The sequence below is a fragment of the Cetorhinus maximus genome, chromosome 1 (assembly GCF_964194155.1).
Source record: "Cetorhinus maximus chromosome 1, sCetMax3.hap1.1, whole genome shotgun sequence".
Classification (NCBI taxonomy): domain Eukaryota; kingdom Metazoa; phylum Chordata; class Chondrichthyes; order Lamniformes; family Cetorhinidae; genus Cetorhinus; species Cetorhinus maximus.
The window spans coordinates 69,505,156-69,523,304 of NC_135879.1; the positions used below are offsets into that span (position 1 = coordinate 69,505,156).

At 45.2% G+C, this 18,149-nt stretch overlaps 1 protein-coding gene across 5 annotated transcripts in view; it reads left to right on the forward strand.

The window, feature by feature from the left end:
* Positions 1–18,149, forward strand: part of afap1 (actin filament associated protein 1) — a 284,152-nt gene that overhangs the window by 257,376 nt on the left and 8,627 nt on the right. For all 5 annotated transcript variants that reach the window (XM_078542197.1, XM_078542224.1, XM_078542234.1 and 2 more), the window contains 3 exons: positions 497–611; positions 6,619–6,783; positions 15,707–15,900. In XM_078542197.1, the coding sequence (XP_078398323.1) occupies positions 497–611; positions 6,619–6,783; positions 15,707–15,900 (474 nt within the window). The remainder of the gene's footprint in view (positions 1–496; positions 612–6,618; positions 6,784–15,706; positions 15,901–18,149) is intronic.

Below are 18,149 nucleotides of genomic sequence, written 5' to 3' on the forward strand. Positions count from 1 at the left end.
AATTTTATTCCGGATTTATTTGCTTGTTTATTTTTTGGTAGCTCTCCATTTTCTTTCCCGTTTTTCAACACGTCTGTTGCTCTATCCAAGTATTAAAAAGTTTCTGTGCCCTGAGGCCTCAACCAATGATGGGTTCTGCTAGTCATTAGCTAGGAAGTGCATGAGATTTTCCTCTTTCCTGCCCAACTCCACTCCACCTTACACAGGGAACCTCCTGGCATCCGCTCAGCATGTCCCCACAACAACATGACCAAAATGGAAACTCAACAATGAAACTGAACTTGCATTCGACTGTTACCATGATGTCATGTGTTAGTATTTTAAATTACTGTACCTACTTTATAATGAACTCAGTCAGTTGGTGAGGCGTTGCACTTTGAAGAAAGTTTGGGGTATTTTTTTTGCAATGATAAATAAAAAAGAAACAAAGACAAGGAAATCCTAGGGGGCATCATCAGATACTTACTAATGAATGTTTATTTTCTTGCTAAATTAGGCAAAAGGGAAGAAGATGCCAACAATAGTAAATGGTATGACAACAAAGCAGAAGGCTGGAAACAGTCAAGTGAAAAAAGCAAATCCTAGCACTAATGTTAAACGCACTGCATCAAGTAAGTCCTTCAGATTTTGTGCAATATCAGATTGTACATAATCAAGTTAATGTTGTTAGCTGTTTGAAAGGAAGTGCTGCATGACAATGATTTACAAACATTCTAGAGACTTGAGCTGTGTTTATCTCCACATTGTGAATTTTCAGAATATATTTGACACCAAAAAAAATTTACTTTTTAAATTGTGCTTGAAATCAGAAGACTAGCAGTTTTCTTGTGAATTTTTCTATCATGTTGCCTGTACATATTTTCCGCATCCTCCTTCACCTCAACTTCTTGCAGCCCACAGTTCTATGAGCAACAGGGCACCCTCTAGTGCCTTGCTTAAATGGCCATTCTTTATGTGTAAACTGAGCCAATGAATGTTAGCAATTTGTTCGACCACATGGAACACAACCATCATGTCCTCCTACAGCAACAACACACAAGCACTTTCAGCAGGGTTGTGTTGATTTAGCATGGCATGAGTTATTGATTGGTTTGGAAATTGCAGAAAGAAAGTTGGAATAAAGGGAATGTGTCGCAATTGGTGGGATGTGACAAGTGCAAAAGACAAGGCTAAAGCATTCGCAACAATCAACAGTTGGAAGGGCCAGATGGATGATCCATCTCAGCCTCCTCCTGAGATCCGCAGCATCATAGATGCCAGTCTTCAGCCAATTTGATTGACTCTTCATGATATCAAAAAAATGGCTGAAGGCACTGGATTCTGCAAAGGCTATGGGCTCTGATAACATTCCAGCAATAGTGCTGAAGCCTTGCGTTCCAGAATTAGCCATGCCCCTAGCCAAACTGTTCAAGTACAGCTACATCAGTGGCTTACTGCCCAGGTATGTCCTGCACACAAAAAGCAGGACAAATCCAACCTGGTCAATTACACCTCATCAGTTTTCTCTCGGTCATCAGCAAAGTGATGGAAGGTGTCTTTGACAGTGTTATCAAGTGGCACTTACTCAGCAATAACCTACTCACTCATGTTCAGTTTGGGTTCCTCCAGGGTCACTCAGCTCCTGACCTCATTACAGCCTTGGTTTAAACATGGGCAAAAGAGCTGAACTGATGAGGTGAGGTGAGAGAGACTGCCCTTGACATCAAGGCAGCATTTGACTGAGTGTGGCATCAAGGAACCCTAGCAAAATTTAAGTCATTAGGAATCAGGAGGAAAACCCTCCACTGGTTGGAGTCATACCTAGCACAAAGGAAGATGATTGTGGTTGTTGGAGGTCAATCATCTCAGTCCCGGGGCATCCCTGCAGGAGTTCCTCAGGGTAGTGTCCTCAGCCTAACCATCTTCAGCTGCTTCATCAATGACCTTCCCTCCATTATAGGACCAGGAGTGGGGTCGTTCGTGGATGATTGCAAAATGTTCAGCACCAATTGTGACTCCTCAGCTACTGAAGCAGCCCATGTTCATATGCAGCAAGACCTGGAAAATATTCAGGCTTGAGCTGATAAGTGGTAAGAAAGATTTGTGCCACCAAAGTGCCAGGCAATGACCATCTCTAACAAGAGAAAATCTAACCATCTCCCCATGACATTCAATGGCATTACCATCGCTGAATCCCCCACTATCAATATAATACAAAATCAAAATACTGCGGATGCTGGAAATCTGAGATAAAAACAGAAAATGCTAGAAACTCTCAGCATGTCTAGCAGCTTCTGTGGAGAGAGAAACAGGGTTAACGTTTCGAGTCTGTATGACTTCTTCAGAGCTCTGAAGAAGAGTCATACAGACTCGAAACATTAACTCTTGTTTCTCTCTCCACAGATGCTGCTAGACGTGCTGAGCTTTTCCAGCATTTTCTGTTTTTAGACGCCCACTATCAACATCATGGGGGCTACTTTTGGCCAGAAACTGAACTGGACTAGCCATATAAATACTGTGGCTACAAGAGCAGGTCAGAGGCTGGGAATTCTGCAGCGAGTAACTCACCTCCTGGCTCCCCAAAGCCTGTCCACCATCTAAAAGGCAAAAGTCAGGAGTGTGATGGAATACTCTCCACTTGCCTGGATGAGTGCAGCTCCAACGACACTCAAGAAGTTCAACAGCATCCAGGAAAAAGCAGCCCGCTTGATTGGCACCCCATCCAGCAATTTAAACATTCGCTCCCTCCAACACCAATGCACAATTGCAGCAGTTTGTACTATGTACAAGGTGTACTGTAGCACCCCACCAAGGCTCCTTCAACAGCACCTTCCAAACCAACCGCCTCTACCACCTAGAAGGACAAGGGCTGCAGGTGCATGGGAACACCACAAACTGCAGCTTTCCCCCCAAACCACACACATCCTGACTTGGAAATATATCAGCTGTTCCTTCACTGTCGCAGAGTCAGAATCCTAGAACTCCCTTCTTAACAGCACAGTGGGTTTACTGACACCACATGGACTGCAGCAGTTCAAGGCAGTGGCTCACCACCACCTTCTCAAGGGCAATTATGGAGTGGCAGTAAATGCTGCACTAGCCAGCAATGCCCACGCCCTGTGAATGAATAAAAAGTGCTGTTCCCCAGAGATTTGTTTTGGGCATCAACCATTCACCATACATATCAATGATTTGAATGAAGGAACAGAGAGTTGTATATTCAAGGCCTGCATTTTTGCTCCCGAGTCGGGTAGCAGGAATTGGGAAATTTCCTGGCTAGCCACACCCACCCTTGGGAAAAAGTGCACAGAAAGCCAGGATCTTTGTTCCAGCAGGGGCGGGTGCATGATGAAGTTGAGCCCGCACCCCCAGATGCAGATCGAAGGTGCACAGGGGCTGCTGAGTGCCAATGGCGAGCTATTTAAAAGGCCCGCCTTGGTTCTCTGGGACCTCATCCCAGTTGTTTTCTTAAACATTAGGCCCTCTACCCCTCACCCTTCATATCCCCACAATCCCCCACCCACCCACCATGCCTATACATGCCAACCTATACCCCCACCCACCCATGACCCCTTATAGCCCCTGTGCAAACTCCGTTCCACCCCCCCCCACCAATAGGCAGACCTCAGGAATATTGCAGAGATGAAATAAAATAATGTTCTAAATATCTATTACAAACTTCACCATATATAAAAATAGGTCTCATTCAGGTAAGCCCATTCAATATATTTAAAACCCCTCAAGTACTTCATCCCTTATAAAAAAACAAGCATTTGTATTCATAATCCCACATCAAAGATAGCTAATCCTTTAATAACATCTTTTAGTTTTCAATCAAATGGTGAACTTACAACCCTACCATTGTGATAATGATAGCTTGTGGAAAGCAGCCAAGCATTAATAATGCCAGAATGATAGCACTTCGGGCTATGCCAATAAACAGCAATTGAAACTACTGGAACAGTTTTTTTTTCAACTCTCACAGACACAGGCAGGTGGTATTCTTTTAATTTTTTTAAAGGGCTAGCCATTTAAATAACTTGACAGCTTGACTGTTTTATATACCTTATCCACCCTTCAGTTTGTAACTCCCACTCCTGATTGTGCCTTGGAGCTGGTGGGAAGCCTTTGGGAAGTCAGGAGGTGAGTTACTTGCTGCAGAATTCCCAGCTTCTGATCTGCTCTTGTGGCTACAGTATTTATATGGCTGGTCCACTTAAGTTTCTAGTCAATGGTAAGAACCAGGATGTTGATGGTGGTGGATTCAGTGATGGTAATGCCAAAGAATGTCAAGGGGCAGTGATTAGATTCTCTTCTTCATGGATCACCACCTTGACACGGTAGAGAGGCTTGTGTGCTCTAATGATCCCTTGAGCAATGCCATCAGGAGCACCTTGCTCCTAGTAGGACCACCCATGGTGTTAAGGTCAGGGTCAGATGCCAGGCATAGTGCGGTCCAAAAAGTCCTTAACAACAGTACAGCTGAAGGAAGACTATGCATCTCACCACCTGCGAAGGTGGAAGAAGGTTGCTGTGGCAAGGTGGTCCCAGTCATCATGATTTGACATGTCACCAAAATCTGACCACTAATCCGTCAAAATCGTGTGGACAATGATGGCAACCCAAGGTCCCCACGTTAAACAAAGTCACACGCTTCTACCAGGATCTATTTGCCTAGTCCTGTGGCGATGGAAAATTGGCGACAGGGACAGGGCTGTGAACCTGGAAGTCCCTGGTCAAGAATCTGCACACAGGCGACAGATGGATGATGTTCGTTGGACACTTTTGTTGGGACTGTGAGGTGTTTAGGCAGCAGCATCTGTGACTCTTCAGGATACCTTCTGCTCACCCCAAATGAGGAGGGGGCTGGAAAAGGTGCCCTAAAAATAGGCTGTCCCACTTTCTTTTGGCTGGGTAACCATACCATGAGGGATTGTCATCTTCGTGGTCAAAGAAAGAAAACTTTAAATTTTGCAAAAACAAAAATACCTGGAAAAACTCAGCAGGTCTGGCAGCATCTGTGGAGAGGAGCGCAGTTAACGTTTCGAGTCCGCATGACTCTTCACAGTGTTGAAGAGTCATGCGGACTCGAAACGTTAACTGTGCTCCTCTCCACAGATGCTGCCAGACCTGCTGAGTTTTTCCAGGTATTTTTGTTTTTGTTTTGGATTTCCACATCCGCAGTTTTTTGCTTTTATCTTTAAATTTTGCAACTTGGAATGTTATAAAACACATGGATAATTTCATGAGTGTCTGCCTGGAAGGAAGAACTGTAATTGTATCATGTGAGCTATCAACACTCCAAATTGACATCGCTGTTCTCAGTAAGACCTGCCTTCCTGGGGAGGGGCAACCAAAGGGATACACCTCCTACTGGAAAAGAAAGGCTGACAGGGACAACCTGATGCCATTTCTTTTTGGAGATGGTTATTTCCTGACACTTGTGTGACACGAATATTACTTGTCACTTATTAGCCCAAGCCTGAATGTTGCTCCCTGTGGACATGGACTGCTTCAGTATCTTGGGTATTGCGAATTGTGCTAAACATTGTGCAATCATCAGTGAATGTCCCCACTTCTGAGTTTATGATGGAGAGAAAGTCATTGATGAAGCAGCTGAAGATGGTTGAGCCGAGGACATTATTCTGAAGAGCTCCTGTAGTTATGTCCTAAGGTTGAGATAATTGGTCTCCAACAATTATAACAATATTTCTTGGTGCTGGGAGAGTTTTCCCCCCGATTCCCATTAATTTCAATTTTGCTGGGGATCCTTGATGCCAAGGGCAGTCAGTCTCACCTCACCTCTTGAATTCAGCTGTTTTGTCTGTGTTTGGACCAAGCCTGTATTGAGGCCTGGAGCTGAGAGGCCCTGGCAAAATCCAAACTGATCATGGTCCTTACATCATGAAATAGCAGCCCTAACATTCTGCTTTGAGTTTAATTTGTAGTTATGGGGGAAATGCAGAAATTTCTTGACACTCTCAAAGGGAACTTGACAGTGATCTCCAGTTTTTACAAGGCTAACTGCGGAGGAGTGCAAGTTGTCCAGCAGTTTCTGACAATTCACAATAACTCATAGTGTATCTCTTCCAAGCCATAAGTTACTGCTTTTTTTCCATACAATAATAATGGCGTGTGCCGTGAACTCACCGTTATTTTCTCAGCAAATTCTGGGCCAGTATGTCTGAAAGTGTGTACTGCATCTTTAAGGTGCATTCAAAATTATCTAACATACGTATGATTTTGCACATTGCTTCTTACTGATTTCCAGATCTTTGTTCATCCTCCCACGCGCCTTGTGCAATAGTTGGATGTTTTTTTAGAAATTAAGTATTGCTTAAGTCAAAGTTTACTTGCTATTTTGACCAATGGAGCTGTCACTTTTGCATGTTCTACTCTGAAAATACCCATTGTAGATTTTTTTTTAATGGAACATCATATGATGTAGGTATAACACTTGTTAGTGCCTAGGTGCTTTTAATAATATTTTTGTTTGATAGCGACTTTGATCAATGACTCACTTGTACCCACGGTGCTTACAAGTTATTATAGTTGGTATCATTTGGTGGGATATTTCTGGCACCACTACTTTGCATCTTCAACATAGAAATGTTAAAATGCTTTGGGATTGAATTACAGATGCTGATCAATATAAATACGGTAAGAACCGTGTGGAAGCTGATGCAAAAAGATTACAGTCAAAGGAGGAAGAGATGAAAAAGCAGAAAGAAATTCTACGCACACGGCTGGCACAACTGAGAAAAGACAGGAGGGAGCTGAAAGCGGCTATGGAAACATGTACAGGTAGGCATTTTAATTCTTTTATTCTAGTAAAGAAGATGCTTCAGCTACAAAGCTCTAAGCTCTAAGACTCTGAAGTGAAGTTAATTGGTTGTTGACCCTGTAAGAAAACTGTAACAAATCCAGTTAGAGCAGACAAGTGTAGCTCATACTAAATTTTAACCCAATCCCGCACTAAATTCAACCATAACATCAACTATTCCCTTCCCACCACAAATCTCATGTATTTGCATTCCATCTTTCACCAAGCTTCTCTATTCAAGTACAGAATATAAAGAAATTTCAGTATATGCATAATGTCACAAAATAATGACATTGGGTGAGGGAATGTATTACTCTGGGCAGAATTTTCTAGTCTCCGCCATGGCGGGTTTAATGCAAGCGAGTGGGATAATGCGGCAGGAGCTGAAAAATTGCTTTCCCACCAGTGTCAAATAATGGCAGGAACTTGCACTCCTGTCCATCATGGTGGGTCACCATTCCTGCCAGAGGCCAGCATAAAACCATTTTGCATCCTGTTAATTGGATATAGACGAAGGCCCAACCAGATTCGTTACCCCCCCCTCCGCCGCCGCCGCCGCCCCCCCAAGTCCAATTGTCCATGCCACCAGCAGGATATCACGCCAGTCCAGAACACATCTGGACCAATGTGGCGTGGAGATGTCAGGACTTAGCTAAAGAAGGCCTGGGGCAGCCTGCAGAGATCGGGATGGAGCCTCCAGCGACCGTGGACCTTGGAACACCACATGCAGCAGTAGGTGGATGGAGCATCAACCATGTGGATCTTCTGTCTTCCAGGAGGTGGATTGTCTCCTTCAACCGTGGGTAAGTTGATGTCCAGGTGCCTTTTTAAATATAGCGCCTGCATATGGTGGCGGGGCATGAGCCATCCAGTCTGCCCTGTCATGCAAAACGCCAGGAAACTCTCAACTGCATAATTAATCAGGCTGACGTTGCACGAAATGGCACAACTTCCCACTCCCCATTCCCGTCCCCGCCATGGGACTTAGTCCCAGCATGGAAAATTCCGTCCTACATTCTCAGCCATTCCAATTTTTTGGTGGACCTCAAAATAGATAGCTCAAGCTCCTGCTAGAAAGAGCGCAGGCCCCGACTCAGCCTACTCCCCCCGCCTACACAGGGAGTGCTCAGCGCTTCCGGGTGCACGTCACGGTGGGCGGGCCTTAATTGGCCCGCCCACGTAAAATAGCAGCAGGCAGCCGATCGCAGGTGGCAATCGGCTGTGCGCCTGCCCATGTCCGCTCCCGCCCACCACTGCCCCCCCCCCCCCCCCCCCCCCCCCAACCACCACAACGGGGAGAAAATTCTCCCCATAGAGTAATAAAGCACAAATGGCACGGTTACAACCCACGACTGAATTTTGGGCTCTGTCTGCATTGTTACTGCCAATTGCTGCTCACACCCACAAATTATGGGCGTGAAAATTAGACAGTGTCATTTTCCAACAATGTTTAAAGGGATCCTCAGCTGCTCTCAAATAAGACTGTCAAAAGTTTTTGGAGATGCTTTGCATGTGTTACAACCAGTCCTTAGGCGAGGTTCCCCAATTTGTTAACTTCCCAAATAGGACCCCAATTTTGTTATGCTCCTGGGTGAGGAGGAATGAGCTGGCTCCTCTTCTTTATTCAACCCCCCAGTTGGTTGCAACAAGGTTAATTTAAAAGGGATCCCTTCCCCAGTGGATACCTTTTCCCAGTCCAAATGTATTTATTTTTTAGAAGGAGCCAATTTAACCAAGCTTTCTTGAGTCAAAGAAAGAGCAAGTTTATTAGTTACTAAAACTCCAAGAACAATAATAATAACGCAACACACATACACACAGATCAGAAATGAAAAGTTGAGAGTCCAAATAAATTTTTAATTGTGGCATCTGCTTTAATTCTTGCCTCCAGCAACAGAGAGAGAGAGAGATTTTGTCTGCAACTGCAGGGGTGACTAGTTGGTCTTCTTATGCTGTCACTCTTACAGTACACCAGCACACTAGCATTGCTCTGCAGCTAGCTTTTAATCCATTTTTCCCTGTGTATTCCTTTAAGGGACAAAAAACATGCCTTGCGCCCAGGGTCTGTTTTCTTTGATCTCCAACCATTTTACACATTCTGAAATATAAATCAACAGGAGATGGATTTTAGATGCCTGCTGAGACGTGGTAATCAGTGTTTTGTCTTTGCAACCACAGGAGATTAAAGTTCAATCTTTTGTAACTTTCCTATCTCCCTTTTAAATGTCTCTACTTGAAGAAGGCCATGACTCCTTTTCAGGTGCAACATTCCATGTTTTCTCAGGACACATTTGTTAGTATAATCCACATCGGAATTTCTCCAGAAAGTGGGCGCTTTACATTATCAGCTGTCTTTTGCTCAGCATCCTTACTTGTATTTCTTTAAAACACACACACGTCTTGCTTAAAAAGTTCAATACGCCATAATTTGTGGCTGTAATCGGCTTTTCCCAATGTTTAGATAACACTTAAATGACTTCAGAGTGCTTCTAGTGGCTATAGAGAATTTTAAATGCACAAGCGAAATCTGGCATTCTTTCTTCATGTATGTCTTTCTGAGGATTCCATATCGGCAAGAGGATGAATAGAATCAACAACAGGAGGAAGGAGCAAACAGAGATGAAGTTGGAGAGGAGGAAAATGGAGCAGGAATTCTTACCCTTCCAACAGATAATATATGCTGAGAAGAACATGCCTACAGCTCTCTGAGGAACTGCTAGATGTTTATCACCTGTTGCAACAAGACCTGGGGCTGACTGCCACAACTAGCATTGAATTTTCTGTTGTACTCAAGGTCAGTGCAACTGTGAGCTGCTGTGTCTTCCATTCTTGGCACCACAGGGACATGGAGGGCATCTACTGCCAGTGGCCGTGAAAGTGACCGTGGTGCTCAATTTTTATGCCAGTGGCTTCTTCCAGAGCTCTACAGGTGACCTGTGTAGGATCTCTCAAGCTTTCATGATCCAGTGTATCCAGGAGGTCATGGACACCATCTTTGCGAAGAAACAGAACTTTGTGCATTTCGCCCAGAATCGGGAAAGCTGGGAAATTAGAACGTTGGGATTTGCGCAGATCTCTGCTTTTCCACAGGTGCAGGGTTCCATCAGCTGCACTCATGGTGCTTAGATTTCCATGCCTATAAGCAGCCAACTACGTCAACTGCAAGCGCTTCCACTTGCTGAATGTTCAGCTGGTGTGCGACCACCACAAACACATCCTGCAGGTCTGTGCATGATTCGCAGGAAGTGTTCACGATTCCTACATCATTAGCAGGTCTCAGATTCCTGACATCTTCCAGGGTCCAGAGAGGCTGCAGGGTTGGCTGCTCGGGGACAAGGGCTGCCCACAGAGGATGTGGCAGATAATGCCCGTGCAGCGGTCTCAGACTGCAGCACAGCGATGGGACAATGAGGCTCAGCCACAACCCAGACTTTGGTGGAGCAAAATATAGGCATTTTGAAAATGAGGTTCCGGTGTCTCGACAGTCCACCGAAGGTGTTGCGCATCACCATTACTTGCTGCACGCTCCACAACCTGGCACTGCAACAGGGGGAAGATCTGGCTGTGGAGGAGACAGAGGAGCTGCACGTATCCTTCAATGAGGAAGATGCAAAGGGAATAATAATGATGAGGTCTTCGAAGGTGAGGATGTCAGCGATGAGGCCATCGCACTGGACAGACGTGGCAGGTGTGCTCGGAAAGCCTTCATAGCTGCAAGATTCATGAAGGATGACGACGAGAAGCAGTGTGGACTGTCCTGACATCCTCACCCTGCATCTGTGAACGTTTGACTCCTGTGTGACTGATGGCAGTGCACATATCCTCAGTGCTCAGGCTCATGTCACAGAGACACATTGGAGGCCCTAATAGGCCCAAGGTTCCAGGAAGATGAAGACAACATACAGTGAGGACACTCCATAGATCTTCACATTGCCTCTGTGAATGTCTGACTCCTGTCTGGCTGAGGCAGCTTGCTTGCGCTCTGTGATCAGGATCATATCATGGAGACACAGCTGTGAAACTTTAAGTGCACCTGATCCTTTGTTAGCCTTCAGCACCTGACTCCTTCAGGAGCACAGCATCACTGGTCACAAATGCTGAAGAGATTGGAGGGCCAGCCCCACCTCAAAGGTGCTGAGAGCACACAGAGAGAATGAGAGAACTCTGTGACGCCTGCCCACGGCATTCTGGCAGCAATGACAAGTACCATCGAGGTGCAGGCATCACTAATGTGTCCAGTCAGTCTGAAGCCAGACCATCACTTTGGTCTGAAGGTTACATGCTGCACAGGGAAGAGGCCCTGGACTGAAACACCTGCCTTTCTCTTGTGCAGGCATCAAGGTTTCACATCTGAGTGACACAAACACTGCTCATCATAACAAGGAACCATAGACAAGGAGATATTCTTGGGAGTTTATTTATTTGTCCTGCATGAAGACTGATGATGTAGAGAGGGTAAGTAGGATGCCTGCCAGGCCAGATGAAAACGATGCCTGTCATGTGTGGGCGGTGAGTGGTGCCATGGACGGGATGAGGACACAATTCGCAGGGCAGATGAAGGTGTGTGTGAGGGAGTGAATGGTGATGTCGCTTGAACTGGCAGTAAGTGAGATCCCTGTGAATGTGTGATGGGTTTGTGAATGTGTGAGTTGAGAGTGATGAGAAGAGTGACTTACCTTGGCGGGACAGAGAAGATCATTCATCCTCTTTCGGCACTGAGTGGCTGCCTTCTTTTGCAGGGTGCTGAGCACCATTGCCACCACTTCCCATGTTAGATTGGTGACCTTGCTTGCTGGTCATTGCCCAGAGCAAGGGTAGAGGAATTCATGGCGGGCCTCCACTGCGCCCAGTAGGTGCCCAAGGGAGGAGTCGCTAAACTTGAGGGCAGCATGTTTCCTCCCTTTGGCAGCCATGACTTTGCAGCAGCTTCCAATCCCTTAGAGAGTGCTAGCTGTGTGCAGGGCCGGCCTTTAAATATAGTACCTGGATTACTGAAGGCCTGAGGTGACAGTGGGGCAGGGAAATCAGAGGCTGCCAGCCAGCGATCCGGAGTGTTTTCCGTGAATGCATTATTGATGAGGCAGGACGCGCCGGGAATGGGGTGAAAAGGCACGAAAAGCCACCATTCCCGCCCACTACCACACTTTGTGCAAATCTGGGACGACTCTGCCTTTATGCTTCAATCAGATCCATGACTCAGCTAGAGTCCTCATTGACACACCATTGGAGTTCTCTGATTATAATTTCACTACTGGATGAGTTTCGTAATGTCCTGCCATAGAGTCAATAAAGAGTGTCCTGTATGATTGTGGTTTGCTGAATGCTTCATAACTTTGTTTTGTAACAGTAACAATGCATGTCACTGTTGGCCGGAGACCTTCAGGATAATGAGGGAGAGGACTCTGATGAGATTGAGGAAGGTGAGGAAGTAGAACATCTGCAACAGTGATCTACAGTGAGAGCCCTTGGACAGCAGCTCATTGAAGTGCGCTGCAGCAGAACGTGCCTTAATAGCCATGACTTTTTCTTGTTTGAGATGGTCATTGCCTGACATTTATGTGGCACAACTATTACTTGTCAAATCAAGTCTGGATGTTATCCAAGCTCGTATGAAAGCTAACATTGGCTGGATTAATTATCGGAGATGTTGCGATAATTAATCCAACACTGGCATCATCAGCAAACAGCTCCCAGTTCTGTCCTTATGATGAAGGGGAGGCAATAGTAGTAATGGCTGTCTTGATTGCAGCCATAGGAAAGATTTTCCTTCTGACCTTCATTGACCTCATTGTCTCCAGAGCTACTTGGTGACAGATTCTTTCTGGCATTGAGCTGTTGGAACCATTCTTGGTTTGAGTACTTGATAAGGTTGAAAGCCAAAGGGTTTTGGTGGAACCCAAACCAAGTGTGGGTGATCAGATTATTGGTGTGTGGATATTGCTTGTTGACTGCTTCCTGTTACTAACAGCTCTTCACAAAGGCCAGAATTGTCTGCTCCCGTTGGCGTCAGGTGTCACGGCGGGAATGAACAGACAATATGGCAAGAAGGCCAAAAATCGGTTTTACGCCGTTATGAAACCAGTTTGTGATCACCTGCTCCACCCGTCAGTGGCAGGCCGCGTTTCCTGCCGCCGCACATTGGGAACATAATTTCAAGACTTTAGCCCTGCTCGCTGGAATCATCCCCTCACACTAGATCATCTGGGCACACCTGTACATCAGTGACGTGCATCTGGCGAGCTGCACTTTGCTTGGGATTTCGGGGTTTGTTTGCCTACCTTGCTTCAGGCAGCACCCACACTCATCAGCGCCAGGCTTCTCAGGCAGCACCACATCACTTTTAGGGGATCATAGTTAGTTCTCTAACTACCAGACTAGCCATAGGGCAGGGGTGGATTTTCAATGGCTGCTGGGCGAGGGCTTGCTTGGGGAAGAGGGGTATCCCAGGGTGTGTGTGCAGGCACATGTTGATCTGTGCAAATAGCCTCAAAATGGTGAGGGCTGAGCGGGCAGTCCCCAGAGGAGATAAGGCCAAATGGAGATGTGAGGGTGTGTATGAGAGAGTGAGTGGTGTTATCCACTGAGCTGGCAGTGAGTGAGATGCCAGTGAATGTGTGATGGCCTTGTGAGTGTGTGAGTTTAGAGTGATGAGATGGTTGCCTTACCCAGGCCGTGTGGCTGAGATCATTCATCCTCTTTCTGCACTTGATGGCCATTCTCTTCTATGCAGCATTGGCACTGACCGCCACTGCCATTGCCTTCCAAGCCAGAGTGGTGAGATTACTGGACCTCCTGCGGCCGGTGCGGGGGTGGAGGACATCACGGCGGGCCTCCAAAAGGCATTCAAGTGATGAGTGACTAAACTTTTCTTGGCTTTCAGGGCCATGTCTTCACTGGAGCAGTCCTGGGCTGTAAATATTGAGAACTGTATGTGCGGCTGCAATTTAGATATGGCACCCCGGAGTGAGGAAACGGTGAGGTAACAGAGTGGCAGGCGATTCAGAGGCCACCCACCAGTGTGACAGCATGGTTCTTGTGGCTGCATAATTAATGAGATGGGAAGCTGATGATACAGTGCAAAAACCCGCCATTGTGGCTGGTGGGTAAAATGACTTTTTTCACACCCACTACCACACTTAGTGCAATTCTGGGATGATTCCGTCCAAAGTGCTTGAAGACAGTTTACTGATGATTAGGGGAGACTAATAAAGTGATAATTGGCTGGGTGAGATTTATCCTGTTGTTTGTGGTTATAATTTGCCATGATAATCTTCCATAATGTTAGGTAGATGTTAGAATCATAGCTGTACTGGAACAGTTTGGCTATGGGAGCTAGTGTCTAGTGCACAAATGTTCAACACGTCAGCTACGATATTGTCAGATCCCATGACCTTCACTCAAGCAATGCATGGATACACATCTCAATATCATGTGATATGATGTGAATTATCTGGATAAAGTGTTACGAGTTGACTGCCTTTTTAATTTAAGGTAAAATGAATTAGTGAAAGAGTCATGTGATCTATCTGACAACAAGCCTGTCTAGCCTAGTTACCATGGAGACCTGGGTGCCCAGATTATATGTTATCAAAATGCATATATTAGGTTTAACACCTGAAAACGAAGGCAGAAGCAAATGTTATTGTTAATACAGTCTCATAGACCTTGAACAGAGACAGAAAGAGAGAGAGAATGAGACAGAATAGCAGTTGCGGCAGACTGCAAGAAAGAAGTGGTTTTCTCTGTTAGCTACCAGACAGAATGCTGTGGAAAGTTTATATACAGGTTGAAGAGAAGGAACCCGCTGCGATTTAGGGACACTGGAAGATTTTCCATGGTGAGACCAGGAGAAGGAATCACCAGGGTGGGCTTTATGGCTGAAAGTCAGTTCAGGAATTCTCGGGAGACTGAGGGAAAGGACATTGAATAGTCATGGTACGTAAAGACTGCAATCTGATGGAGAATTTGCAGTTAAGTATATATATATATCTATGTAGGGCTATCGGTCACGTTAAGACATTAATAGGATTATAATTTCTGTGGTTTAAATTATTAGTTGCCTACTAAGTAATTTTGATGTTGATTTTAGTTTGTTACAGTGAAAGTCTTAAAACTTGAAATCTAGTATTTATTATCTTTAAGTGGGTCACTGGGAATTCAAATATCTTTACAAAATATTGGCTTCTAGGGTGATCATAACAACATAAGAAAAAGGAGCAGGAGTAGGCCATTCAGCCCCTCAACCCTTGAGGTCAAGTAGATGGTGATCATCAACTTTCCTTGACCTGAATCCATGAGGCTTTGTAGGGTTCAGAGTCAATGTTGAGGACTCCCAGCGTCACTTCACCCAAGGATGGTGATCCATTCAGCTGCCTCCAGCACCCCTCCCTTCCCCTTGCCCTAAAGCCAAAGTCTCCACAAGGTTTCCCCCCTTCACACCTCGTGCCCTTTCCAAATTAGTTTTTATTATCTATTGGTCGTACTTACATGACCTAATGCTCACTGCTTATTTGTTAGGGGCAGCTTCCATATGGACTTCCCCATTGTGAGTTCCTCACCCTTGGTTGAAGAAAAGACTCTTGAAGTACTTAACTAAACTTTGTCCTGCATACATTAGAAAGATTAAAATCTCTCACGATTGAACTGAGACCTTAGTGCTAAACTTTTCTAATTTTCTCTCACAACAAAACATTCACTTGTTTTAGTTTAATCTAGCCTGTAACATATTTCTACCATTAAACTTACCCCCAATATCTCCTTGAACCATCCAAAGAGACCAGCAGTAATTTTAACTAATCCCACCTGGTGGGAACAGGGCAGGTTTGGGTCAGATGCTCAGTTTATGTCCTACCCATTTTAATGCTGAAATGTCATTGTACTTTTTATTTTTAAATTAAATAATAGGTAAGAAGTCTCAGGCCGCTCTAGAGACAAAGCTAAAGAAATTAGAGGAGGAGTGCAAGATGAAAGAGACTGAACGTGTGAACTTGGAATTGGAGCTGACAGAAGTGAATGAAACTTTGAAGAAAGCTCTTGCTGGAGGCCCCACACTGGGCCTGACAATAGAACCAAAGTCATCAAGAACCTCCAGCCCACAGGTAAACACATGCACAATGTATGAAAAATGGTATGGGATGGGCTGGATGGACGATAGAGACTTGTCCTGTCCATTGTTGTTTGTATATTCACAAATGACCCACACCTAAAATGTTGATTGTTTTTTTAAGAAGTGTGTATAAAATCTGGCAGTGGATTCCCGGCTGGTCAAAATGTCAGTTGCTTCCTTGGAAACATCCCAGTCATAGCATATGACATTTACATTTTTATTAAATTGAATTTGAAAATTTACTACGGTAGGTTTTGAACTAATGACCTTTGGATTGCTAGTCTATGATCATATCCTTTCCTGTTCCGTTAGCTTTAGTGGGGATGTATGCAAGAACTAGACATTAATCTAGAAATGAAAGTATTTCATTTTCACAACAATGACAACTTGTGTATGTATACGTGCATGTGTATTTGTTCACAGGATGTGAGCATCACAGGCAAGGCCAGCATTTGTTGCCCATCCCTAATTGCCCTCGAGAAGGTGGTGGTGAGCTGCCTTCTTGAACCACTGCAGTCTGTGTGGTGTAGGTACACCCACAGTGCTGTTAGGGAGGGAGTTCCAGGATTTTGATCCAGTGACAGTGAAGGAACGGCAACATGGACTCATGGATGTTCACAGCACAGAAGGAGGCCATTCGGCCCATCGTGTCCACGCCGGTCAACAAAGATCTGACTACACTAATCCCATTTTCCAGCATTTGGCCCATAGCCCTGAAGGCTATGGTAACACAAGTGAATATCTAAATACTTCTTAAATGTTACGAAAGTTTCTGACTCAACCACCATTTCAGGCAGTGAGTTCCAGACTTCCACCACCCTCTGAGTGAAAAAATTTCTCCTCAACTCTCCTCTAAGCCTTCTACCTCATCTTAAATCTCTGCCCCCTGATTATTGACCCCTCTACTAATGGAAAAAGTGTCTTCCTATCCACCCTATCTACACCCCTCATAATCTTATACACCTCTGTCAAGTCCCCTCTCAACCTTCGCTGCTCCAAGGAAAAAAAACCCAGCCTATCCAAACTTTCCTCATAGCTCAGACCATCCAGCCCAGGCAGCATCCTGGTAAATCTCCTCTGCACCCTTTCCAGTGCAATCGCATCCTTCCTATAATGTGGTGACCAGAACTACACGCAGTACTCCAGATGTGGCCTAACCAGCGTTTTATACAGCTCCACCATAACCTCCCTGCTTTTGTATTCAATGCCTCAGCTAATAAAGGCAAGTGTCCCATATGCCTTCTTAACCATTTTATCTACCTGCCCTGCTCCTTCAGGGATCTGTGGATATGCACACCAAGGTCCCTCTGATCTTCAGTATTTTCTGGGGTCCTATCATTCATAGTGTTAACCCCTTGCCTTGTTAGCAAGTGCATTACCTCACACTTTTCCGGGTTGAATTCCATTTGCCTCTGCTCTGCCCACCTGACCAGTCCATTGATATCCTCCTGCAGTTTACAGCTATCTTCCTCACTATTTACCACCCTACCAATTTTCATGTCATCCACAAACTTCTTGATCATACCCCCTACATTTAAGTCCAAATCGTTTATGGACACCACAAACAGTAAGGGCCCCAGCACCAAGCCCTGCGGAACCCCACTGGAAACAGACTTCCAGTCACAGAAACACCCCTCTACCATCACCCTCTGCTTTCTGCCTCTCTGCCAATTTTGGATCCAACATGCCACTTTGCCTTGGATCCCATGAGCTCTTACTTTCTTGACCAGTCTGCCATGAGGGACATTATCAAAAAGCCTCGCTAAAGTCCATGTAGACCACATCAAATGCATTGCCCTCATCAACACTCCTGGTTACCTCCTCAAAAAATTGATCAAATTTGTCAAACGCATGTTTGTCAAATCCATGCTGACTATCCCTGATTAATCCATGTCTCACCAAGTGCAGATATATTCTGTCCCTCAGAATTCTTTCTAGTGATTTCCCCACCACTGACTGGCCTGTAATTTCTTGATCTATCCCTTCCTCCCTTTTTTAATAATGGGGCAACATTAACAGTCCTCCAGTCCTCTGGCACCTCACCTGTGGCCAGAGAGGATTTGAAAATTACTGCCAGGGCCCCTGATATCTCTTTTCTTGCCTCCCTCAACAGCCTTGGATACATCTCATCCAGGCCTGCGGATTTATCCACTCTTGAGGCAATTAAACCCGCTAGTACCCCCCTCTGTTTCTCTGTTAATTTCCTCTAATAATTCAGTGCTCTACCCTGATGTCTATACC